This window comes from Peromyscus maniculatus, chromosome 7, assembly GCF_049852395.1.
Source record: "Peromyscus maniculatus bairdii isolate BWxNUB_F1_BW_parent chromosome 7, HU_Pman_BW_mat_3.1, whole genome shotgun sequence".
Taxonomy (NCBI): domain Eukaryota; kingdom Metazoa; phylum Chordata; class Mammalia; order Rodentia; family Cricetidae; genus Peromyscus; species Peromyscus maniculatus.
In genome coordinates, this window is record NC_134858.1 from 51,120,933 (window position 1) to 51,147,637 (window position 26,705).

A 26,705-nucleotide genomic window follows, 5' to 3' on the forward strand; every position below is an offset into this window, starting at 1 on the left:
TGTTTGCATTGGTCTGGTCCTAATATCACCCACAGCCTTTGTTAAAGGTAGTGTAATGTGTACAAAGGCACAGCGTTTAGATTTTATAAACACAGAGGAAGGGGTGACAGGGAAGAGCACAGCAGCCAGACCTCCCCACAAGGAAGACACAGTGGTGAACTCCACAGGCGAGAAAATCACACCCCAGGAGAGCTTCATAGCATGAAAACGCTCATGATATTTACTCGATAGAAAAAACTGCTCACAGATGCACAAGCCATGACCTAACTTTTCTCTAAGAAGTAAAACAGTCTTAATAGTGATACATAAACAACTGGAGGGGGCTGGCAGTCTACATGATGAAAATGTTAATAATGGTATTGCTAATTACTGAAGTCATCAGCAATAATTTCTTCTTGATTTACTGGACACATTTTCTTTTTCCTAAATCTTCTTCTTCTTCTTCTTCTTCTTCTTCTTATTATTATTATTATTATTATTATTATTATTATTATTTTGTTTTTTCAAGACAGGGTTTCTCTGTGTAGCTTTGCGCCTTTCCTGGAACTCACTTGGTAGCCCAAGTTGTCCTCGAACTCACAGAGATCCACCTGGCTCTGCCTCCCGAGTGCTAGGATTAAAGGTGTGCACCACCACCTCCTGGCTTCTAAATATTACCTTAAGAAACATGGAAATGATAAAAGCCCTAACACGTATAAAGTGATAACCAGAAGTCATTATAGGATATGCTTTTCCTGTGTACAGCCAGTTACTATGAAAGTGACTGGCTGCTGCACTTACTATGTTAATTAAATCTGACATTTAAGTGTTCAAGTCAAATGTATTCTAAGCTCTGGTAGGATTTGGGTTAACAGATTTCAAAAAGAAAAGTTACCCTAAAGAATAAAGTTGGTGGAACATTTTAATTAGGCAAGTGAGAAGATTATGAAACCTCAGTGCGTTCATTTGGAAAATGAATGCTATTTTCTGACTGTTGCATGACTCTCCAAGAAAAAAATGGAGTTATATCTTCTTTGACTGGTCTCCAGCCAAATGGCAATGGCAGTAGTCTTGGGAAGCATTGTCCTGTTATACAGTAAGGGGGGAAAGCCATCATGTCTGTTCTGTGTCCAGTTTTCAATGATAAAAGGCCTCAGAAAATGGATCAATGTCCAAATGAAGCACCCTTTCAATCCGTGCATCGGGACTTGGCCACAGGATCTTTGGGTCCTTGTAGAATTTAATCTCCCAAGAGTTAAAAGGCTCTGAGAATTGCTTATGGAGTGCTATGGTTTCGAACTTGAACATACTCCAAAGGCCCGTGTGTTAAAGCCTTGGTCCCTAGGAAGGAACTACTGGGACATAGCAGGAAGGCTTTATAGGTCACAGGTGCCTGTCTGTGGAGGGGACTGTGGGACCCTGCCCCTCTCCTCTGTCCCTCTCCTCTTCCTTTTCTGTGTGGTCAGGAGGTGAGCAACTTGCTCCTTGAGTACTTCCAACCTGAAGTGCAGCCTTACCCCAGGCCTAGAGTGACAGGACACAGTAGTAACTTCAAAATTATGAGTCAAGGAAATCTCATTTGAGGTTGCTCTCAGGTATTGATTAAAGCAAGAGACACTTATTAACACGTGGAGCTCCTTCATCGCCACTCTACCCAGGGTAAAGGTACCAACCATTCTACAGCTTGAATTAAGCTCCAGAATGTCTCCCCTGTGACTGCGGCATCAGGCCTACGTAGAGGTGTGGCTTGAGCCTTAGAAGTGTCCTCCTCTGTGTCAGGAAGTGTCTATCTGTGCAGTGACTTAGAGCCCGGGTATCATTTCTTCCCCAGGTCTTGCATTGGAGGAGAAACACCCATGTGGCTTTCATAAGCAGATAATTTTACAGAAGAGGAGAAAAAAGACATCACAGTCTGTTTGTTTTTCTTTCTCTCTCTTTTTTTTCATACCAACAAGGATATTTACACTGTCAAAAGTAATGAAATGCAGTCGAAACGTCATGGTGGGGCTTAGGACAGAAGCGTTACTCTGAAGGTGTGCAGATGTCTGTGACAGCCCATAGTCACATAAACCACACCATGAAACACCAGTGACAGACTCCCAGATGAAATGGCACTCACATACTACCTACTCGTTTGTAAGCTTCATACTTGCAGTCTTTGTAACACTACTTGTTATCCAAGGTGAATTTAAATTTCCCCTTATTTTTCTGTTTTTTTTTTTTGAAAGAAGGGAAGTTTGCTTTAAAGACTATTTATTTATGTGTGTGAGTGTTGTGCCAGCATGTATGTATGTATACCACACATGTGCCTAGTATCTGCGAGTTCAGAAGAGGGAGTTGGATCCCCTGGAACTGGAGTTAGGAATATTTGTGAGACGCTGTGTGGGTGCTGGGAGCCAGACCCATGTCCTCTGCAAGAGCTACAAGTGTTCATAACTGCTAAGCCATCTTTCCAGTCCTTCCCTTATTTTTCTAATGAGCCAACATACAGACATTTCACTTAAAGATCAGTTTGCCATGCTAAGTACTATCTTTAAAAGAAAAAAAATCACCGGATCTTTCAATATTTTGTTAAACATAATCTACTTTGTGTTTAGTGTGTAGGCCTGGTCTAGGCAAGGCATACTTGAAGGTAGAAGCTCTGAGTCCCTTCCTACATTGGCAGTCCTATTTTGAGGACAGAAACTATATCCGACTGTCTACCGGGCAGAAGGACCAGATAGGCAAAAACTCCCATATGCATGGCTTCAAGTCCCAAAGAGATGCTCTGGGTGGTCGAGAGCAAAACAAATTTTAACATGGTGGCAAGTTCTGTGAGATTCTTAACTGTTTTGACATATTACTCCGAGAAGGAAGAAATTAAGAAACAGATTAGTGAATATGTTTTTTCCTTTTTGACTGAGGAAGGAAAGAGAGGGAGAGAGGGAAGGGGTGAGGGAGGAAGGGTCTGTCTAGTCCTCAGGGTGGAGGACTCTCAGATTCATTCTTGGCCGTTTCCCGTTGTGGTTTGTGCCCTTGGGTTTGAGAGGAGGCATTGCAAACACACTCGTGGAGCAGACCTCGCTGGCTTTCTCATTCACTGCCCCCATCCTGCTCTTTCATCTCACACCCCTTCCACTGATGACCCATGCTCAGGGCAACTTCTCCCAGCCTGAATCCGCCACTGATAAAAGCTTAGTTTTGAGAACATTTTCTTTCCTCCATTCACTACTGCTAAGTCTGTTAGATTTGGTAGGAATTCTCAGGACTGGAAGGCAAAGCCTCTGGTGATCACCCGTGCACAGGCAGGGTTTTGCACCTGCTTCTGATCTTGTCTTTCTGATCATGCTCCAGAATGAGGAGCGGCAGCTTCTGAGCAGGGATGCCTTGCCGAAGCACAGGGAACTCTGACTCAGTAGTAAGAGCTACTATACTCCTCTCGTTTCCAACATTTTCTGCTGTTTATTAACACACCGTATAGTGCGGGTTATGGCTGAGTTCACAGCAATGTTCTTCCATAAAATAGTTATGACTATGTTTAGTATGGAAATTCACTCTCTAGCCTGAACCAGAATAGCTATCTGGTGTAAATTATTGAAAATGAATCATTTCCCTGTCACCAAATAAAAGTGAACTCCTGTCTAGGCTGCTTCATTAGAGGGACACTGTCAGGAGGGACAGGGGGACTCAGAAAAAGGGGATTCAACTAGAGCCAGGTTGTACCTCACTCTGAGGGTGAGGGGTGGGTATCTGTGTTGCACACTACTCCATCATCTTAAATTTGGGGATCTGGCATTTTCATTTGAAATAATAAGAGAAAACAGGCTTTAAAAATCTAGTTTCGCCGGGCGGTGGTGGCGCACGCCTTTAATCCCAGCACTCGGGAGGCAGAGCCAGGAGGATCTCTGTGAGTTCGAGGCCAGCCTGGACTACCAAGTGAGTCCCAGGAGAGGCGCAAAGCTACACAGAGAAACCCTGTCTCGAAAAACCAAAAAAAAAAAAAAAAAAAAAATCTAGTTTCATTGAATATGCTAATGAAAGTCAATTCTTGTTTGAAGAAATCCTGCAATAAACAAGAAGTAGACTCTTGGTGAGAAAAAGAGATGCCCAAAAGGGAAATCAGTGCTTGGCTCAAATCATAGTTTCCCCAAATGAAATATTTCTCTTGGAAATGAACATTTAGCCCAGCAAGCCTCTCAACGTTCCCAGCATCACATACACACTCTAAAACGACTGAAGAAATCTGTGGTTGGTCTCTTGGAGTTCTTAAGTAGAGGTACTGGCAGTTGGTGTGGAATTGAGGTGGCAAAAGGTGTTTGACCTAGCGAAGGGGACCCTTTCCTATGTAAGACTTCAAAAGGGAAGAGAGATTCAGATGATTTGATATGTGAACTGGAATGTGAAATCACATGTGGAAAATGTTCCCCTCTGATAGAGCAGGGGAGAGTCCCCGGCCCTGTCACCAGGTGGAGTGGGACCCACAGTCTTTCTTAACATTCGTTGTCTGAAGAGACCGTCCTGCCTTCCAAAAAAGTAAAAATTAAAGGGGCTGGTGGGCAGCTATCTTCCATGGTTTGATGCTATCGCTAATTCTGTTGCCATGGTGACAGGCATCGTGTTGAAATTCGGAGAAATTTTGTTTGTGGGTTTAGAGCCCGAGCAGTGATCACGGTCAGTGAGATAATTAATTAATTAATTAATGGCTCATCCTCTTCCATCCAAGGAGAAGGGGATGGAGGTTTAATCCAATTTATTAACGGCATCATTACCCAAATTAAAAATCTGAAGCGTAAAAGCCTTCCTTTTACAAGATTCACTTTTTTTTGAAAGTCACAATCTTTTTGTTCTGTGTATACCACGTATGAGGGAAAACAGCAAACACTACATATTGACATTCAGAAATACTTCAATGTCATCTCAACTCTAAACTTTTATTGGTAAATTAAAGGTTTTTTTCTTTTTTTTAAACTAGGGTCGGGGGAGGTGACTCACTAAGTGCTTTCTTCACAAGTGTGAGGACCAGAGTTCAAGCCCGAGCACCCACATAAAGAGCCGGGTGTGGCACTGGGCTCCTGAAACACTGGTGATGAAGAGGCGGAAACAGGACGATCTCTGGCCCGCTCCTCAGCTGCTCTAGCCAATCAGTGAGCTCTAGGTTTAGGGAGAGACTCTGGCTCTCAAATGAGGTGGAGAGTGACTGAGGAAAACATCCAGTACTGACCTTTGGCCTCCACATACACGTACCACACATGTTCACACAAACACATCCACACAAAAGTATCTCTCAAATCATCAAAATTAAACAAATACAGTATAGTCACCTGTGGTAGTGTGAATGTAATTGGCCTCCCTAAGCTCATAGGAAGTGGCACTATTGGGAGGTGTGGCCTTGTTGAAGGAAGTGTGTCACTGTGGACCAGGCTTTGAGATCTCTTTTGTGCTTAAGTTTTCCAACAGTGTTACAGTCCATTTCCTGTTGCCTTCTGATCAAGATGTAGCCAGTACCATGTCTGCCTGCACCCTGCCAGATGCCTACTCTGACGCTGTAGGCCAGCCCCAATTAAATGTTTTCCTTGTAAGAGTTGCTGTGGTCATGGTGTCTCTTCACAGCAATAGAAACCCTAACTAAGACACCATCTAAAGGTAACATTGATTCTTTATCATTCATTATAGGTCTCAAAATGTTCTTATAGGAGGTAAAAAAATGGCCTCTTATTATTAAGTTGATGTATAATATAATTAAAAATTTTGAGACTAGGTCAGAGGATCATATTATTATTGTGAATAACCCAATTTCTGTTGGGTTAAAGACGTTGAGGGCTTGGAGGACAGAGACTGAGTTCAGGGGAAGCAAACATTGCCCTCAGCAGTGGACTTCTTCCCTTGTGGAACTAAACACATACACAGTGGAATGAACTCCCAACTGGCCTGTTGGATGCTCCACTTGCAGATGTGTCCACAGACTGTCTCTACATCCCTTTACTTATCCTCTGCTCACTCTAAACGGAGCCCACATCTCCTGAAGTGGACCGCTGGTGCTGTGGTGCTCCCTTATACTCACTTCGCTTTGCTCACAGTTGCTTTTCCATCTCGTACACCTGCTGTCCTTATTCTAAACGTCTACTGTCCTGGGCTCTGGAGATGGCACTCTGTGACCAAGCACATGCTTAGACCATGACGGCCCAGAGTTTGGCTCCCAGCTCCAAACCACAATGTTCCAACCTCCCTTTGTCAGTATCACCTTAATGAAGACTTCTGTGAACATCCCTTCACAGAAAGCCTGCCACCCGCCGCGGGCCACACCCTTCTTTCTATCTTAGCTTGGCATTGCCTGTTGCTTGGGTGCAGAGACCATCTCTCATCCATTCATCTCACCCACAAAGACTCACAGTGGCACCCAGGAAGCAGGCACATAATGCAGAAGCTATCAGAAATAGGTCTGGGTTCGAATATCTGAGTGCCTTTGAACAAGCCACCCACCTAATGAGCTCCCTGGTCTGCCTCTGTAAGATGGCCCATTCAGTCCTCTATCACAGTTGCTCTGAGAGGAAAAACTCCGTAACATGGGTGCCATCACAGCCAACTCTGACTGAAAGAATCAGTGGACCAAACTGTTAGCCAAGCGCGAATGACTTACAAAGCCCCAAACAGTCACATTTGTGAGTGATTTAGCCAATCAGAATGGTAACATACTTTCTCCAATTACTTTGAAACCTGGAAGGAGGGACAGACAGGTCTGCTGAGTCGCTCAGTTTCTCTCATGGAGGGTTGAACTTGCCCGATTCTTGCTTTTTTTTTTTTTTTTTTTTTTGGTTTTTTGAGACAGGGTTTCTCTGTGTGTAGCTTTGCACCTTTCCTGGAACTCACTTGGTAGTCCAGGCTGGCCTCGAACTCACAGAGATCTGCCTGGCTCTGCCTCCCCGAGTGCTGGGATTAAAGGTGTGCTCCACTACCACCTGGCTTGCCTTTCCTTATTTACCACAGGACAAACACACACAGGAAGGTTCACAGTGGACAAGGGAGACACCAAGGCTGGGAAAAGTCACTGGCGATTATTTGTGAAGGGTGACTTTAAAATTCCCTTCATCAGAAGTTTTCAAAATAATGTTCTGATGACTTTTAAAAAATCTGATCTCAAAATAATGAAATTCTAGTGAGGGAAAAGATCTTCAGTGTGAGTCTTGAGCCCCTTATTACTGAATCTATCAATTGAATTAAAATAAATAAGGCATATTATAAAAACTAAACCCTAAGCCTTGGTTTCACTTGGAGTATAAAACACACTGACCTCTTTTTGAGATCTCAGAGGCACATTTTCCCATTCACTGTATCCTTTGCTTTCTTCTTATGCAACTGTGGCTAACGTCTGATTGAGTGACCATGGAGAGGTACCTAGTCAATAGTCCACAACTGCATCCAATGACAACATATCCTCTAGCTGGGTGTACTCACTCTGCAGCAATTATTTGTTATCCCTGGTGTATTAAAAAACATACATAAGACATTTTCTCTATTCTGTTATGCTCTGAATAGCTCCACAGTTGCTGTACTCGAGGGCAGCAGCGCAAGAGGCAGCCACGGCCATGCTTTGACTGCCCTGTGCAGAACGCAGGCTCAAACTGACCTCCATTGTAAAGTGTTAGGGGTGGGGCCGGGGACGCCTTTCAGAAATGACTAGGCCAGGGATGTGCCACCCTCATGGGTGAGTCCATTTATGGGTTGGTGGATCAATCCATTTATGATCTTGGAGTGGGGCTGTTATGTAATCTGGTTTGGGTGTCTTTCAAGTGCCCCCTCACCACATAGGCCTTTGTGAAGTCTTGAGATTCTTCAGGGTCTCTGACAGCAAGAAGGTCCTTTCCAGATGCACTCCCTCAATCTTGGACCTTCCAGAATCATAAGCTAAATAAACCCTTTCTTATAAATTGCCTGGGTTGAGGCAGTTAGGAAGAAAAGGACTAAGCTGATGTCACATACTTTAAATGTGAGTTAAAATTCATCCTTTCTTACGATCTGGATTCCTCAAAGTTCATTTAGTTTCTTCTGGTCTAGGAATGGAGCATTTCATTCCAGAACATTTCAGGAGTTGACAGATTAATCTCTCTGTGGCCTTTTAAATAATGCTGGAATTCTCCTTAGTCAGCTCCTCATTCGACATAATGTGGAATGTTCAGGAATCAATACCTGATTCATTCAGGCTGTGTTTATGTGACCTTCTTTTTGGTTGAAATGAAAGGATTTCCGAAGTTGCCCAACAGCTATGAGAATGGACTATTTGGGGGAATAAACAGTCATATAACCTAACATAGAGTTTGTAAATCTCTTCATCTCTACCTGTTCACATTCCATATATATTAATATGAAATGAACTGAAACAATATAACAGTTAAAAGTATTAAAAACAAAATCTAAAGCAAAAAATCAATAATCAACTAAGAATGGGTAATGAATCTCCTTTTGTTATTTCAAAATAATCAATGGAAACTGTGTGTGTGTGTGTGTGTGTGTGTGTGTGTGTGTGTGTGTACGTGCTTTGTGCATGTGTGTGTTTGGGATCAAGTTTTTCTGAAACACATTGAGACACTGTAGAAAAAGTTCATCAGTACAGGCTTGACACAAACCTCACTGTCACATCACATAACCCCTGTGACGCAGGAAGCTCCTGAATGCTAAGCTTAATATCACATGGAAGCTTCCTGTTAGCATGAGTCTACAGCTAAAGGATCCACATTTGTGTTCAGGAGATAGTCATAAATACCAGTTTTCCTTGTTTGTATAAATAGGTGGGTTAATAACCATAGCAACCAAAAACATATCGGGTCAAATAAATGCACTAGTGATACTTCAAGTACTATTTTTTTCACATAGCTGAGATAAACAGGTTAGTGAATATTTTGTTCAACAACAAACTCTGGCATCTGGAAATGGTTTAACTGTGGCCTCCAGATAGTTTGCACGATCACCCGGTAGTCACCAGTGACCATACCAAAGCACAGTGAATCCCTCACTCCCCTACTTAGGCCTCCAGAAACAACGATGGAAACAAAACCCGAGGGGAGAAGAGAGCCTTAGACTGCCCCCGACAGAGTCAAATAATTTCCTCAAAGAAGCAAGCCCACCTACAACTTGGTTAGAGGGTGACCAGAGCAGGACAAGGAATGAGTCACAGACAGAGGTCGTTATCTCGAGGGAAAGAAGATCACGTTGGAAAACGTGTTGACCTTTCTAACACTCATACTGACTTTATTTGTCATATTTTAGTATGTTCAATATATTTCATTAATAGAAAGCTGATGGTAATTAGTAATCTTGGAGTTAGTCATGAGGTCCAGCCAGTGGTTTCCGAACAGCAGGACTGTCCAGAGAACCTATCACAGGTACCCTGCATGTCAGTGTAGAGCTGTCACTAGACGTTGCAGAGACATCACTGGACAGCAGGAACAAGCCAACAGCAACTGTGAGCAGGGAGAGGCACTGGTGTGCACTGGTGTGCACTGGTGTGTCAGCCAAGCCCCACATTTTAGAGATTTAAAATTCTTTCTCTCAGAACAATGATTTTACACAAACTGCATTAATCGATCCCTTAATAGCTGATTCATAGTTCTCAACTTTCAGGCGGCTGCATATCATTCTTAGGGACCCAAGTCTCCAAGGTTGTGAAGAGCATTCATGCGCTTGGGCTCAGGCTCGCCTGTCATCTCCAAGTGCTCTCTCAACACCAAAGTGTGGACAGGGTAAGAGAGGAGCCTCATGCACAGGTTACCCTCATTCAAAATGCAAGTCCAACGACCCTGTCTCGGGACCACAACTGAGGAGCAGAGGAAACAGCTTTCTAACTGGCAAGGGAGTTTCTCCACTTGAGAGGGCTCACCCAGGGAGCCTCAGTCACTTACCTCAGGAAGTGCTTCATTGTGCTGCTGTGGACTCTCCAGATGTGATGCCAACTGTCTTCAAGCAACTGCTTCCAAATTTTCTTTTGCCAAAGTAAATGTGGGCTACGGGGGAAAAATTAGAGTTACCAGGATTTCCAAAAACCATCTGCTTTGCTGGAGTAAGACACTATGCCCCATGCCCAGAACACCATTCCTAGGGCCACCCACAAAGGGGATTCAAGGGCTGGAGATGAAAGCCGCAGCCTTTCGCCTTACAGCTGGACAGTTAACTTTCCATTTGAAGTCATTTGCTGCAGATGGTCTTATGAGCTTCAATAATAAGCCTTTTCTCCTTTTTTCTACATTTTGAGGGCCAATACATATAAGAAAAATAAAATAAAGAACCATAAAAATTACTATCATGATTTCCGGATGGATATCCCATGGCCTCCAGCCTGGCAGCCTCAGCCTTCCACAAGCACAATTCAGAAAGAACTGGAGGGAACTGATATTATTGCTAAGCTCAGAATCAGTACAACTAGTATATGCTAAAAGAAGATTTTAAATAGTTGTTTAAGAGTCAGGAACTCTGAACAAATAAGTGATGTGCCAAGTGCCAAGTTCAAGTTTTTGGTCCGCGCCCCCCCCCCCCCACAATGAATAGAGAAGTAACAGTTCACAGTACACAGCTCTTTGCAGTTCAAGCTTCTCTAAGGCTCAGGGAGTGGATACAGTAGAGGAGGGAGTAGAAAGAATGTAAGAGCAGAAGACAGGGCGAAAGACTGTGAAACGCCATCTTCTGGACATGACGTGGCCATGACAGTCACGGACGGATGCACAGCAGGTGTGGTCACATGCACTTGGCCTGTGCAGGACTGGTCCTGTCAACAGTCAGTTATGAGTGGGGGGGGGGGATCCACACCCGGCAACACTGAACTATTGGACTGCTGATGGATTCTAGGAGAGGAGAAGTCATTGTTTTTGGTTGTGTATCCATTGGTGAGGCCACCAAGTCCCAACAGACACCCTGGTTAAAGTCAGTGGGTAACAAAATAAGATAGGAAGCCATGAATGTGAGAAAGGGATTCGGAGGGAGGAAGTGGGTTGACAGGGGAGAAGGAGAGGGTGAGTGTGAAACTAATTAGAATGCACTATAGGCACATATAAAATTGTCAAACAACCAATTTAATCTTTAAAAGTCTCAAAATGTTTGCTTCACAAAGCCTACAACATCTAGCACATTCTCTGTGGTGCTTTGAAAGAAAATGGCCCCCCAAAGGGAGTGACACTACTAGGAGGTGTGACCTTGTGGGAGTAGGTGTGGTCTTGTTGGAGGAAGCATGTCACTGTGGAGGCGGGCTTTGAGGTCTCATATATGCTCAAGCCACACCCAGTGAGTCAGTTCACTTCCTGTTGCCTTTGGATCAAGATGTAAGGACCATGTCTGCCTGCATGCTGCCATGCTTCCCACCATGATGATAATGGACTGAACCTCTGAAACTGTAAGCAGGCCACCCCACTTAAATGCTTTCCTTTATTTATAAGAGTTGCCATGGCCATGGTGTCTCTTCACAGCAATAGAAACCCTAAGTAAGACAATCCTCTTTCTTCTGGGAAGGATGACACATGGGGCAGCCTATGGAGAATCGAGGATGGGTGAGATGGATGAGACAGACTTGGCTGCAAATGAGAGCAGAGAGAAGACAGCCCTGAAGGAGGGGCAAGGGGGAAGCCCAGCTTCAGGAGGAGTGAGTGCCGCAGTGGAGGAGGGAAGAGTCCCAGCCCAAAAGTCAGAGACACAGCGCAATTAAAGTCCAGTCTTCACCTTAACATGTATTTGCTTCTGCAAGTACTCTCTACAGTGCAGAGTCTACATGTTTGAAAATTTACGCATGGAGACTGTGGTTGATCGCTTTTGCCAAGATAGAGAGGAGAGAAATGACCTTTAACCTTTTAAGTGGTTTTTTTTTTTTTTCATAAACTATGTCAGAAGCAAAATTAAAAATACTTGTTCATTTTGGATGGTGGGACTACTACATCATTCTTTGCACATATGTGGCTTCTAAATGAATCAAATCTTTAATTGAATTATGTAGTACCTCAAGAGGTCTTACGTTTTCTCACTACTCACCTTTGAAAGGAGCCAGGGAGTCTTTGAGAAATGGTCAGTCTAAGGCTGGGACATAATGAGAAACATCATGTTGTACCAGAAAGGGACATGTTTAAGACAAACAAAATAAACAACAGATAAACATGGAAAGAGCCCCCAATGGCCAAAGAAGGAACAATCTGGGTGACAAAATAAAGCAGTATTGAATCAGAACCCATGGATAATGAAGATCCAAGGTTCTGTATCAGTACTCTGTCAGTACTGGATGACTGAATCAGTAAACACAAGGAGGAGGCTACATAACTCTTACCTCTTAAAGGAAGGCTAGATCTAGTGTCTTCCTGATATAGTATAAAAAGACAGAGAAAGGAGGAAGTTATACAGAGAAACTTGACAAGCACAGGTCAGGGGCTAGAGGCAAATGCCACCAGCGAGAAGTCGCACGGACAGCACAGAGCCACATGTAAATGATACTTGTTCCCGTGGTTCCCCTCAATGCTATCACCCCAGTGCAATCAGGAGAGAAGCATCAGACAAACCCCAGAGGGAGGACATGCCGTAGAATACATAACTAGACTTCTCAAAACGCTTAAGGTAATTAGACATAAGGAAAGTCCCAAGAAGTATGGAAGCCAAGAGGCGTGTGCCTAGATTGGTCCATTAAAGGAGGTGTCCTAGGCAGGGTCCTGAAGCAGAAAAGGGATGGATATGCGGTAAAAGCTAAGGACATGTGACGAGAGAACAGTCCTGAGTGTCATAGTTCAGTGGGTGAAGGCACTGGCTGTGCATGGTGACCTGAACTCAGTTACTTGAACCCATGATGGAAGGAGAGAACAAACCCCTGGAAGCTGTCCTCTGACCTCCACACACACGAGGGTGGCATGTGCATGCTTGCATTTACACACACACACACACACACACACACACACACACACACACACACACACACACACACCATGCACATACCCAGAGAGTAATAATAATAAAACAAAACTGAAAACACCTATAAAATACTATTTAAAAGAGAAAATATGGAATGGACTTGGGTTAATAATGAGATACCAACACATATCTGTTAGCTGTGGCAAGTATATTGCACCAATGCAAGATATTAACACTGGAAACTGGGTGGTAGTATAAAGGAACTATCTGCACTGCTTTTGTGATGTCTCTGTAAACAAATATCATTCTAAACTCGTGTGTTTAGGGAGATGTAATGCTTCTTATACCTTAGACACAGAGTTAGGCAATAAGGATACAGGGTGAATTAGAGGGGCGTGGCTGCATCCTTCAGACCTAACAATCTTGAGTGACAGGCTGACACAGGAAAGCAGATAGGCACAGAACTACAAGGGGAAATGTCTCCTGAGACACCAAGTAAGAGAGACGACCAGCTGAAATGTAGGAGGTTGGGGGCTCCCCAAAGAGCACACGCAACACCTCAGAAGTGAAAGAAGGCACAATGTGTCTAGAGAGGATGTTCCTGTGATGGAAGGCAGCCCTCAGGGAGAAGGCAGCAGGAGGTGAAAAGGTGAATAAGGTCGTGTCGGAAGGCTTTGAAGCATCTCACATGAGCAGTGAGAACTAATGCAAGTTTTCAAGTTGGTATGTAGCACAGCTTTATTATTGGTTAAAAAATACTCCAGGGGCTGGAGAGATGGCTTGTGATTAAGGGCGTTGGCTACTCTTCCAGAGGACCTGGATTTGATTCCCAGCACCCACGTGGTGGCTTGGAACCATCTGTAACTCCAGTTCTAGGGGAGCTGATGTGTACATGGGGCATGCAAATGGTGCACAGAATGCATGCATGTAAACCATTCATACACATAAAATCACAGTGAAATTTAAAAACATACTCTGATTGTAGTACAAAGAATGAGTTGTACTGGGGTGAAATTACAGGTGGTGAAACCAACAAGCTTGCTGTGATGATCCTGACAGTGGTATAGGAAGGCAGTGGATGGAGATACAGGGTGAAGAATTTGAGAGATACTTAGCAGGTGGAGTTGGCAGGATTTTTGTGATCTGACCAGTTGTTGTTGTTGGGGTTGGTGAAGGAAAAGGAGGAGCCCAACACACGTCCCTGTTTGTGGATGGCAACTGGATAGAGAGTTCACTGAGATACAGAACTTTGGAGAACTGGACTTGGGAATCTAGGACATTCTAAGTTTTTAGGGCCAAGTGATGGTATGGAGACAGATGGATTTGAAGGTTAAGAGATCAGTCAAAATTCTAGATAAACACTTAGAATATAATTAGTACCATAGTCCAGGAGGAATTACTAAACAAGCCAGATACACAATCCATATCCATGACAACTGTTCTTCATGAGGATGAAACTAAATTGGACTTCTCATAAGACAGAGATGGTAAAGAATGAATTATAGCCAGGAATATGCTGTCAGACTTAACAGACAATTTTATCCTCAAGCAGTTCAATTTCATGGGGCTACAAATTTGGTTTATCTAAACAAACAAAAAACCCTTTTATGTCCAGTTAGCAGAATAATAGTAAGTTCTGCCCTAGAGACTACCTGTCTAGTCACAAACTCTTGGCTGGACACCAAGATGGGTGGTGAGGGAAGAGGGTTGGATCAGGGAGACACTGAGAGAGGGGTGGATGCAATCAAAACACATTGTCTGCAATTCTCAAAGAACTAATAAAACTTTATAAGATAAAATGAAAATATATAGACGTCAACTCATAACAACACAGGAAAAATGAAACAATGCAACACTAACACTAAAGAAGTGCTAAAGCAAAACCTTTCTGTGCTGACACCATAGTCCCTGAATTTACCCCTGGGGAAGAAACTTCTCAAGTGTGGATGTGGCCAGCACTGCACTGGATAGTGCAACACAGTTTGGAACTATGAGGAAGACTTACTCTCCACAGGAAAAGTCGCCAATGTGGTAGGGAGGGTACTGGTGGTCATGAGCGAAACTTTTGGAGAGGAAGTTCATAGCTTGAATCTACAACTAGCCAGCTGATAGCTTTAGTCAAGTTGCTTAATCTGTGTAGGGTTCAGTGGGAAGGGCAATTGTAGTTACTTTGCAAGGTAGTTCCAAGGACTGAATGGAGCAAAGCATGCAGATGCTTTGTATACTTACAGGTGCATAATGGACACCCAGGACCTGAGCACCCATGGCGTTATTACCTTGCCATCATTATCATGTCTTCAACTAAAGTAAAAGATGATTTTGTCAAGGGTCACTTGAGAAACTGTTAAAATGAGTTCTGGTTTTGGTGACCCGCGTTGAGGCAATGACGGTGATACGAGAGAGAAGCGAATAGGTGAGGAGCATTTATCAGACAGAATCAGCTGGGTCCACTTATTGGTGGACAAAAGTGACGGAAACAAGAGTCATCCGTTCTAGTCATCTGCCCTCCAAATAGAAGGAAAACACAGCAATTAGATCTAATTTATGTACACACACCCCCACAAAAGAAACATCAACAACGGCCGGACGTGATGGGGCAGGATCGATGACGCTCTGAGCTGCTGTTGACAGGGAGTATCCTTTGGCTGCTTTTCTGCCAGGGTGCCAAGTGCCATAGTCCTCTTTTGTGGCCAAGTTCGCACTTTCTGGGTGTCTCCTCGCCGTCACCACTGTCACAACAGACATCTCGAGTGTCTGTGCACATCAGGCTACTAAGTTTAGTGATTAGATGTCAGTTCCCTGCTTGGTTATAGCTACTTTACTCGCTGACACAGAAAAAGCTCACCAGTTTTCTGGCTAGATGTTACTGCCACCTCTTTCAAGGAGAACATAGAAAGAGAAAAGTCATTCTGTGCACTGTCCCTTACCTTGACTTTCCCTCTAGATGGAGGTAACTCAGGGGTGGACACCAGAATTTTCTGTTGTCTTCTGCATCCTTAATAGTGTTCCAAAACTTAAAGAAAAAATTTTTCAAATGTGTGTGTGTGTGTCACACCCATGTGCTTGCCTGAAGGCCAAAGGAGAATGCCAAATGCCAAATTCTGCTCTATGACTCTCTTACTTATTCCCTGGAAACAAGCCCCAGAAATCCTCCCATCTCTGCCCCAACCAATGTTGGAGCTTCAGGTGCCTGCATCTATGCCCAGCAAGAGCACAGCATGTGGGTACAAGGCATCTGGACTCTGGTCCTGATGCTGAGCAGCAAGCACTCCTATCCACTAAGCCGTCTTTTTATCCACCACCTGCCCAGGATCCTAAACTGTATGATGCCTGGTATGTTGAAAACTCACTGTTCCATTTGTCAGGGAATGCTATCTTTTTCTTAGGAAAATGCACTTTTAAAACATCAATCGATAATAACGCTAGTAAAACAAACTCTAAATGTCCCACCTGGAAGAAAAAAAAAAACATAGCTCTTACCTTCCCTACAATAAAGAATACGATTATAAACCAGGCTTGTTAAGCATGGTAGGGCATGGCAGTGATTTGTCTCCATGTGTACAGAGATGAACGGATCCAAAGGGGAAGATCAAATGATTGGGCTTGCTGATCAAACACCCTGAGAGGAGTTGGCACTTCGGTATGGGGCTGTGCTGTTATCTGCCTCTTCCCTCTTTTTCCAGCTGGGAAGGAAGGGATAGCGATGAGTGGTCCAAGACTTCTGAAAGGCTCCTCATTCCCAACATCAGTGGACTTGCCCTGCCTTCTTTGAGCATGAAGCTCCCGGAGGTTCTTTATAAAGTACCACAGTGTAACCCCATCTCTTCCATCCAGCCCTTGAACACCCCAGGGAATGAGTTAGAGACTCCTCCACTAGAGGAAGCAAAGCTCCTTTCTTCAAAATCTTACTCTACGAAAGAGAGAGAGAGAGAGAGAGAGAGAGAGAGAGAGAGAGAGAGAGAGAGAGAGAGAGAGAGAGAGAAGCTACTTCCTGTACAGTCTTTAAAATTTAACTGACTGTATCCTCTAACAACCAAAATGTTTGTGGGCACGTGATGCTTACACATACATAAAAAGCAACCCAGTGGGTTGGGGATTTAGCTCAGTGGTAGAGTGCTTGCCTAGCAAGCACAAGGCCCTGGGTTCGATCCTCAGCTCAAAAAAAAAAAAAAAAAAAAAAAAGCAACCCACAAGGTGAGTGCTATTTCCTTTTAACATCTGTCCAACTTGTGATTATCCCAGTATTTTAAAAAGTTGTATAGAGTACATTTAAAAATAAAGTTCTAATCCCAGCACTCAGGAGGCAGAGGCAGGCAGTCTCTGTGGGTTCGAGACCAGCCTGCTCTACAAAGTGAGTTCCGGGACAGTCAGGGCTCTGTTACACAAAGAACCCCTGTCTCAAAAAAAAACCAAAATAAACAAACAAATAAATAAATAAATAACAAAAATAAAATTCAACCTGAAGAATTAAATCTCAGTTTAAGGTTTGGTGGGATTAATAACTGCTAATATTTATATACGCGCTGCTAAGAGTTGGGCAACAACCAGTGGGTTTTGTTTATATAAACTCAATCCTAGCCACTTCCTGAAGTGAGTCATTAAGTTTGTCTCCTTTTGGGGGACACTGAGCTAGAGAGGTTAAGGGATCTTCCGAGGAAGGTCTGTGGTTAGCACGAGGCAGAGTTGAGATTCAGGAGGCAGTGGCTCTCGGCTCTCTTCTGTGCTCCCCCTAGAAGCCACTGGAACAAAAATTCCAGACAGACATGGAAAAGAGAATGAAAACTCCCATCTAACTGACACTAAAGTGCAAAGCTAGGAAGCCATTAAGGTGTGAGTCTGCACCTGTACCCCAAGCTTCATGGCATCCTTGGGGAGCTACCCGGGAGACCGACCGCCTTCCAGGCACCTCTGACCTTATCTTATGATGCTTGTGGCCCTTGTAGAATGTAATGAAATAAGACTAGAGATGACATTCCTCAGGCAGGTGGAGACTTGGGAATCTACTAGAAATAGATGTAAGGGGGCCCAGAGGGATGGCTCAGTGGTTAGGAGCACTGGCTGCCCTTCCAGAGGACCGGCTTGGGCTCCCAGCACCCACATGGTGGCTCAGCCTGACAATCTTGTGTAGTGCCAGCCCCAGGGGACCCAACACCCTCTTTTTTATTTTATTTTAATTTTTATTTTTTGAGACAGGGTTTCTTTGTGAAATAACCCTAGCTGTCCTGGAACTCGCTTTGTAGACCAGTCTGGCCTCAAACTCACAGAGATCCACCTGCCTCTGCCTCCCGAGTGCTGGGATTAAAGGTGTGCACCACCACTGCCTGGCCCAAGGCCCTCTTTTGGCCTCCAGAGGCACTGCACACATGTGGTGCACAGATATACATGCATAACAAAGTGAATACAAAATAAATATTTTAAAAAAGAAATAGATGTGTTTCTTTTTCACCCACCCCTTCCTCAGTGATGATATATTTGCATGGAGAAGGCAAAACAGAAGGAAAACATGAGCACTCTAGAAAAGGCTCACACTAACAAATAACTGAAGCTGATGGAGTTTAAAGGTCAGACGAACTCAGCTCACATTAATCCTTTATTATGCTTTGCATGTATGCCTATCTTCAGATGATTTCCAATTCATTAGAAAAGAAAAACCCTACCCCAAATGAGCATGCCATCAAGGAACACAGGACACTAACCGAGGGCACAGATTGTGGGTAAAGGAGCTGGGTAAAAACAACTTCTTGAACTGCCGGACTCTGCCTGGGCAGAGCCACAAACCGAAGACAGGTGCTCTCATCGGTCCTTTCAGATCAAATGGGCCATGAATCGGCCTTATGTTGGGTGAGCAGATAGGTCTAAATTAGTGTGGTGGTTCCAAAGAAAATGGCCCCCAAAGGGAATGGCACTATTAGGAGGCGTGGCTTTGTTGGAGGAAGTGTGTCACTGTGGGGACGAGCTTTGAGGTTTTTTTTTTTTTTTTTCCTCAAGCTTCACTCAGTGTGACAGTCAGTTGACTTCCTGTTGCCTGCAAGATGTAGCACTCTTGGATCCAGCACCGTGTCTACCTGGACGCCGCTATGCTCCCCTTCATGATTGTAATGGACAGAACCTCTGAAACTGCAAACTGTCACCTCCATTAAATGTTCTTTGTAAGAGTTGCCCTGGTCATGGTGTCTCCTCACAGTAATAGGAATCCTTAACTAACACAATTAGCAAATTCAGATAATGTCTATATTTTCAACCTGCTTTATATTTGAGCAAGTCCTAAGAAGTAACAAATCTATATAAAGAAAGATGAGAGACTTGTGCGTGGTGGTGCACGCTTTTAATTCCAGCACTCAGGAGGCAGAGGTGGGCAGATCTCTGTGAGTTTGAGGCCAGCCTGGTCTACAGAGTGAGTTCCAGGACAGGCAGGACTGTTACACAGAGAAACCCTGTCTCAAAAGACTAAAAACAAACAAAAAACAAAACCCAAAAAGATACAATGCAATAAAATATCAAATTGAATAAAAAGACAGAAAATGGAAGGAATCAGTAAGATGATGGAGGGATGAGATGGAATGGGGAAAAGGGGGGAAGAAAAGAAAAAAAATTCCTAAGGCTGTGAGCATTTGAAGTATGGTTAAAATGTAATTTTGGGTTTAAGGTATTCACACGATGACAGAAAACTAGCAATATGAAAAATGACCACCCGGAGAATGAAAAAGTCTTTGAGATTGTACAGTTACCGTTCACACATGCCACCCAGCATATCCCACTAGAGATGTAACGCTCACGGATAACCATCTCCCCGAGGCCACGTCCCAGAGTCTCTCCTTTCTTCTTCCTCAGCAATTATCTTTAAAACCGACCCGCTGACATGCCCTAACATGACAAGCAGGAAGCCTTTTCCCCTCCTCAGACATGAACACTCATCGGGGGTGATTTTGTGATTTTCATCAATGGCAGCAGTCCATGTTCACCGTAGAAGTCAAGGCTGCCCATCAGTTTACTTCTGACCTGCTTCAAAAGCCCATGGTTGTCTGCCTTTCCAGGCAGGGAACGGTGGGCGAGCACAGTTGATGAGCTACGCCTCTGACCTTTAAATGACTATGGAAAATTTAAAAAGTAATGGTTCATTTGACACAAAATGTCCTCAATATTTTAGTTTTGAAAATCAAAATGCTAGATAAAAACCACTGTAAAACGCAGGAAAAATGTGGCCACAGTTTCTCACATTAAAAGTAAATGTGCTTTCCTGAGAAACACATATCTGGAGTGAAGAAAGATGGGCTCTCAGGGACTGGAGTGCCAAGTCTTACTATTATGATGTCTTAAGTAATGTGAAATTATCACCCTGGTGTAAACAAACCTTTTATTTCATGTATTTACTTTCTTACCTTTTTCTAGTTTTGTGTAGTGTGTGTGTGTGTGTGTGTGTGTGTGTGTGTGTGTGTGTATGTATGGGTATGTGTGTGTCTATGGATGAGTGTGTGTGTGTGATATATGTGTGTGGGATATATATATATATAGTGTGTGTGTGTGTGTGTGTGTGTGTGTGTGTGTGTGTGTGTGTGTCTGGGTACTTGTGCCTGTTTGTGGCTGGAACGTGTGTATGTACATCAGTGCAGGTGGCCATGGGAGTCAGAGGCGTTCTCTATTGCTCACTGCCTTATTTCCTGAGCTAGGGTTTCTCACTGAACCTAGATCTCACTGATTTGGCAAGACTGGCCCCAGACGCCCTCTTATCTCATCCCTCTGCTCTGGGACTACAGCACATGCCCCTGCACCTGGCTTTCCCCATGGGGATCAGGCTCAGGTCCTCATGGTTGCGTGGTAAGCACTTTACAGACTGAGCCACCTCCCCAGTTCCTTATTGAGCTTTTTACTCAGAATATGATAGTTTTTATCAATGACATCCTAGGTTCAGTGAAATATAGATGGGCTGACCTGGAACAGAATGGTGATTAAGACATGATACACTCTAGACACTTCTAAACTTTACATGTTAAAAAATGTTGCCTCTTAAACTAGTTGAAACATAATATTTTTTGTCCTGACAAGTATCCTTTCTTACACCAACCCCCCATTTCACCCTAAAGCAATCTTTAAAATCATTATACTCCTAGGTTCACATATCTCCACCTAGGTTTGCCATTGGGGTCCCCAGACCACTAGCTTAGGCCAGGCAAGGTGACTTGTCTCACAAACACCAAGAGAACAAATAAACATCTCCCCATCTCGCGCCTTTCAGAATGTTGTGCACTCAGTGGCTGATGACTGCCCCTCCATTAGCCTGGGATTAGTCCTGTGCTAAGCAGGGCTTGCTACTGCAGAAACAGAAACTAGTGGGCCATAATGGATCATTCCCAGAACCCCAACATTTCAGAGACTAAGGCAGGAAGATCTCCAAGAGCTCAAGGCCAGTCTGGGCTACTGTCTCAAAAAACCAAACCTCAAACCAAACAAACTCTCTCTCCTATTTAAGTAGAAAATGCATTTGTCATGAAAGTAATCCCCAGATTTCCAGGTGAGAAAGGAAATTAGGTTTGGACCAAGGCTGTAGAGCCAGAAAGAAAGAAAGGAAGGAAAGAAGGGAGGGAGGGAGGAAGGAAGGAAGGAAAGAAAGAAAGAAAAAGCTTAACACGTGACATAGAAGCCCCAGAGGAAAGAAACCTCTACCGCCACCACCAGATCCAGGCTGGTACTGCTTCGGCACTGTCTGGCGTTGGTAGAGGGGCTTTAATGGCTGGAACCCCGCAATGGAATTTGGATGCCAGGAACAGGTCTCAGATTCAAAGGTGTGTGAAAAAAAGGAACCTCTGGCACTTTGCACGCGTGTTGTGGGAAGCGGATCTGTTTTGTAACGCAGGGCAGTCTTGTGATGGTTGATTTCACATGTCAACTTCACTGGCCCAAGGAGTCCCAGGTACATTATTTCTGGGTATGTCTGAATGTAGTTTCTGGGTAAGATCAGTGTTTGAACCCCTGGACTGGATAACATGTATTTCCCTTCCCAGTGTGGCCAGCACTATCCAGTCTGCAGTGGGCCTGAACGGGGCAGAGGTGGGAGGAGGAACTGGTGTCTTCTGGCTCTTTGGTAGAATCACAACAACTTTTCTGGGTCTTTAGTTTGCAGACAACAGATTATGGACACAATTAAAAGAGCCCATCTTTTGTAATAAGTCTCTTCACGCACACACACACACACACACACACACACACACACACACACACACCGGGTGGATGTGTGTGCACAAATGTGCCTCTTTCCTGTTGGTTCTGTTTCTGTGTACAACAATGAATACAGTCCCCAACAGAGGACAGGAATTTTGAAGGCAGTGTTTAAAAAAAGAGTAACAAATGTCCATCCTATAGTATAAACAGATGTCTCTGAAAGCCAAAACATGATGCAGAGTGAGGCCAGAGACAGCACCCCTACTGTCATGCTCAATTAGATGTACAACTTAAGACACATGCCTAGTGTGATCATCATTCAGAAAGAACAATTTCAAATATGAGCTTATGTAATTAAAGAATATTCTGGAAATAACCCAGTGGTAGTCGCAGAACAGATGCACTTATTTGACTTTTAAGCGATTAGTTTGTGATTGTTAGTTGCCTAGGCAATAATTAAGTATAAAATAATGAAGTTATACATTCATTTTAAAACAAAGGACAGAAGTACACTAGTTATCTGTTACATATAGTTTATTAAATTGAATTGGACAGTGGCAGATCCATGTGTAAACACCTAGGAACTCAATTTAAAGTCTACAATCACATTTAGGTGGTGATTTTTAGGTCGTCTGAGCCAAAGTTGTACTCGGGGAAATCATTCTTCTTACACTCCCACAGGTGGTCTCAAGTGTGCCACTTTACAGATAGTGTGATGAATGTTTTGTTTCTGACCTCTTTGATTTGAGCTTAGATCGTTGATGAATCCAACCAGAAGTTCTTCTGTTCATATTCAAGGAAAAAAATGTTTACATAATCCAACAGTAGAAAAACTGGTACTTCCACATTCTGGTCTTGGGAATTGATTTTAGGTCCTAAATGAACCTCACAGCCATCCCTTTAAAAACATAATCTTACTCTTGATTTTTTTTTCTGGGCCAAGGAATATCAACTTGAATCCCGATTATTATCCAAGTTCTCTATTTTTTGAGATGTTTGTGATGACCTATGTAGATTTGGATCATTAATAAAGTTGTTAAAAATATTATGGCTAATAAAGAATTCTAAAGAAAACCAGCAAAACCCACCTTCTATGCTGGCTTCCGCATTCTCTCAACATAGTTGGTTCACACGAGACCACATCTCAGATTTCAATTCTGTATTATATTCTGAGATTATTCAAGGGCCCCACTGATAAGCTGTGTTCCAGAAGGATTCTAAATGTACATGTATTTTTTTATGAATCTATTATATGTTTCTAGATGCGCTATCATTTAAAGGAATAGTGGAGGAAACATCTGGTACTGTCTAGGACAGCTAAGACACAATCATCTGTATTGTCAAATCTTGATCTTATTTATTGTGTTCACACATTGGGCCATGCACACATTATACACAGGATAGAATATGAAGGCATTCCACATTAGGCATTTTAATAAAGGCTTTTAAAATTATGACTAATGATACATGTAATATGCATCTCAATTAACACAGTTTTAATGAGTGTTTATCACTTTAGGAGAACCTATGATTAAGCTTCATAACTAAAAATAACTGCTTACATCTTTTAAAGCTAATTTAAATGGCCCTTTAGGTTTAAGACACTTTAAAACTAAAACCTAAGTGTCCCACATTAGTTGCAGGATCTAGAGAAATCAATCTGGACCTGACCAGTTAATTTCTTCCCTGCTGGCCAGCTTTTGTAGTGCTAGAAGGTGTTTTGCAAGCCACCACAAGAGCTCAGGAGACACTAGTCCTACCCAGCACTGGATCCTGCATAGTACAAAACCAACCTGCCAGGCAAGATGTGCTGCTGGTACAATAGTAGTGTGATTCTTCTGCAGCTAACCAACCGCTTTCTAATTGGACTTTAGGCCTGCTCACAAGAGGGATTTCACGCCTGTCTCTGAGAGGGTCGTAGGCCACAGGAGGAATCCATCACTGTTGTGTTGCTAAGTGGTCATGTTATCTAACTGCATTCTAAATATTTACGTTATGCCCATTGATTAGTGCCGCTCTCAACCTTGGTCAGAGGAGCTTCTTTTTGTATTGGGCATCAGTTAACATAGAGACTCAAAACTGGTCCAAGTGCTGGGACTAAGTGCTTGTGGGTGCTCGGGCCTAATCAGACAGCTGTATCAACTGCTCCCCTCTCCAGACTCAGGAAATATCATGGAGGGGAGAGCAGAAAGGATGCAGTCGCTGGAGGATGGGGAAGAGAGTTGTAAAACACTGTCTTCTAGACATGCCATCATCACTACGCTCCTGAACTCACAGCGCCTACACCGGATCAAGACAGTCAAAATTCCAGGATGCATATGGGCAGAGCTCAGATGGCCTCATCTCTAGCTAAGGAGCTACTGGCAGTTAATGACTACTGGAGGAGACAGAATAATTTTTCTTTTGGGGTATAGCCACTGATTGGCTGCCCATGCTCCAGGGGATGGCCCCCTATCCATGGGCAAATGCATAGCACTAATTTGATTCAGTGGATTATTAACAAGTGAGTGAGAGAGAGAGAGAAAGAGAGAGAGAGAGAGAGAGAGAGAGAGAGAGAGAGAGAGAGAGAGAGAGAGAGAATGAACTTGGGAGAGGATGTGTTGGTGGGGTTTGGTAGAGGTTGGAGGAAGGAGGAAAGGTGGATTATCAAAACCTATTGTATGCTTGTGTGAAATTCTCAAAGAATAAATAAAATATTATGTTAAAAATATAGGGGTCGCTGGGCAGTGGTGGCACACGCCTTTAATCCCAGCATTCAGGATGCAGAGCCAGGTGGATCTCTGTGAGTTCGAGGCCAGCCTAGTCTCCAAAGCGATTTCCAGGAAAGGCACAAAGCTACACAGAGAAACCCTGTCTTGAAAAACAAAACAAAAGAAAACAAAATATAGGGGTCAAAGTTGGGCATGGTGGCTCATGCCTTTAATTCTAGCACTTGGAAGGCAGAGGTAGGGGAAACTCTGTGAGTTAGAGGCCGGTTTGGTCTACATAGTGAGTTCCAGGACAGCCAGAGTTCCTTAATAATAGAGAGACCCTTTCTCAAAACAAACCAACAAAAAGTAAAGGGTCTACTACACTATACAACTTTTAGAAAATTTATCTTTCAGATTTTGATAGGATAGCTCTCTGCTTCATTTACAAGAAAAGTATACAATAAATGGTTTACACTTCAAATATTGACAGTGCCAGTTGGTGGAGAAAAAAAAGATGTAGGGAACAGAATTCATGTCATTGATGATCTCTGTTAAACTAAAACAAAAAATCAAAACATCTATGAGATAAATAAATGATTAGCTTCATCATGAATAAAACCTTCAAAACATATGGCAGGGGCTGGAGAGATGGCTGGAGAGATGGTCCATGGCACATACTACTCTTCCAGAGGACCATGGTTCAATTCTTTGACCCATCTCAAGGGTCACACAAACAGTCTTTAGCTCCAGGAGATCTGACGTCCTCTCCTGGCCTTGGAGGACACTGGCACTCACATGTATACACAGACACACATATTGTTAAAAAGTCAGCTTTCTACCACCTCGTTGCACACGGGAAAATAGGAAGGAGGGGTACAGTGACTTAAATCAGCTCTTACATCAGACTTTTAATTAATAAGTTCAGCTTAATAATTAAAATGGAAACTTCATTGCAAGAGTATGTGAGGAACTCCCAATCTGCATCATTAGCTTGCTTGTGACTGGTCTTTAAAATTACACTTATTATTTCTTTAGTTTGTGGGGTGTGTGTGTGTGTGTGTGTGTGTGTGTGTGTGTGTGTGTGTGTGCGCACGCGCGTGCGTGCGTGCGCACGTGCAGGTCTGCACCATAGAGTATGTGGAGCACAGAGGACAGCCTGTTGGAGTGGGTTCTCATCTTCCCAGGGTCAAAGTCAGGTCATCAGGCTTGAAGGTGAGTGGCTTCACTGTCTGAGCTATCTCAACTGCAGGGGTGATCTTTCTTTCTTTCTTTCTTTCTTTCTTTCTTTCTTTCTTTCTTTCTTTCTTTCTTTCTTTCTTTCTTTCTTTCTTCCTTCCTTCCTTCCTTCCTTCCTTCCTTCCTTCCTTCCTTTCTTTCTTTGTTTCTCTGCTTGAGACTGATTTTTTTTAGAAGTAGGGTCCCTGCCTGGACAGAAACTCATTATGTACACTAGGCTGGTCATGAACAAATGGAGATTTGCCTGCTTCTGCCTCCTAAATGCTGGGACTAAAGGTGCACGCACCACCACCTCCAGCTGAGACTGATCTTTAAAAGCAGCTTAATAAATTCTTCTTAATCAACAACCAAACTGCTTCACCTCCAAAATGTAAAAATTAAAAAAAAAATCCAATCTGTGTAATTGTTTCAACAGCATGGGAAACATCATATAGAGTATATTCACTTTATATAAGTTTCTCATTTCTTTAAGAACAAAACTATTCATCTATTGAAACCACAGCAAGGCCTCGGTTTATTTTGTAGATACAGACATCAGGGCTGGCATCATATCATTATTTTTTAACTCTCGTGCCTTCCACTTTACAGCAGAGAAACTGAAGTAAGGTATGATGCTATTTGCCCACTGTCAGCATGAGGGGCTGGAAGGTTACGTGCTCATGGGATGCAAGGACATCCTGTAAGCAGAATGTTTGGATCCAGGATGTTTACTAAGGACTTAGAGAATGAGCATCTGGCATCACCCGAAGCTCTCTGGGTGATAGTCCACATGAGTTGTCACTGGGGACCATTGCAGCAAAG

General features: G+C 43.3%; 1 protein-coding gene across 2 annotated transcripts in view; it reads right to left on the reverse strand.

Annotated features, from left to right (window-relative positions):
* Elmod1 (ELMO domain containing 1) overlaps window positions 1-26,705 on the reverse strand; it is a 57,852-nt gene that overhangs the window by 26,296 nt on the left and 4,851 nt on the right. For both annotated transcript variants that reach the window (XM_042280951.2, XM_076576288.1), the window contains exon 2: window positions 9,852-9,953. In XM_042280951.2, coding sequence (XP_042136885.2) covers window positions 9,852-9,868 — 17 coding nt within the window. In that variant the 5' untranslated portion in view covers window positions 9,869-9,953. The remainder of the gene's footprint in view (window positions 1-9,851; window positions 9,954-26,705) is intronic.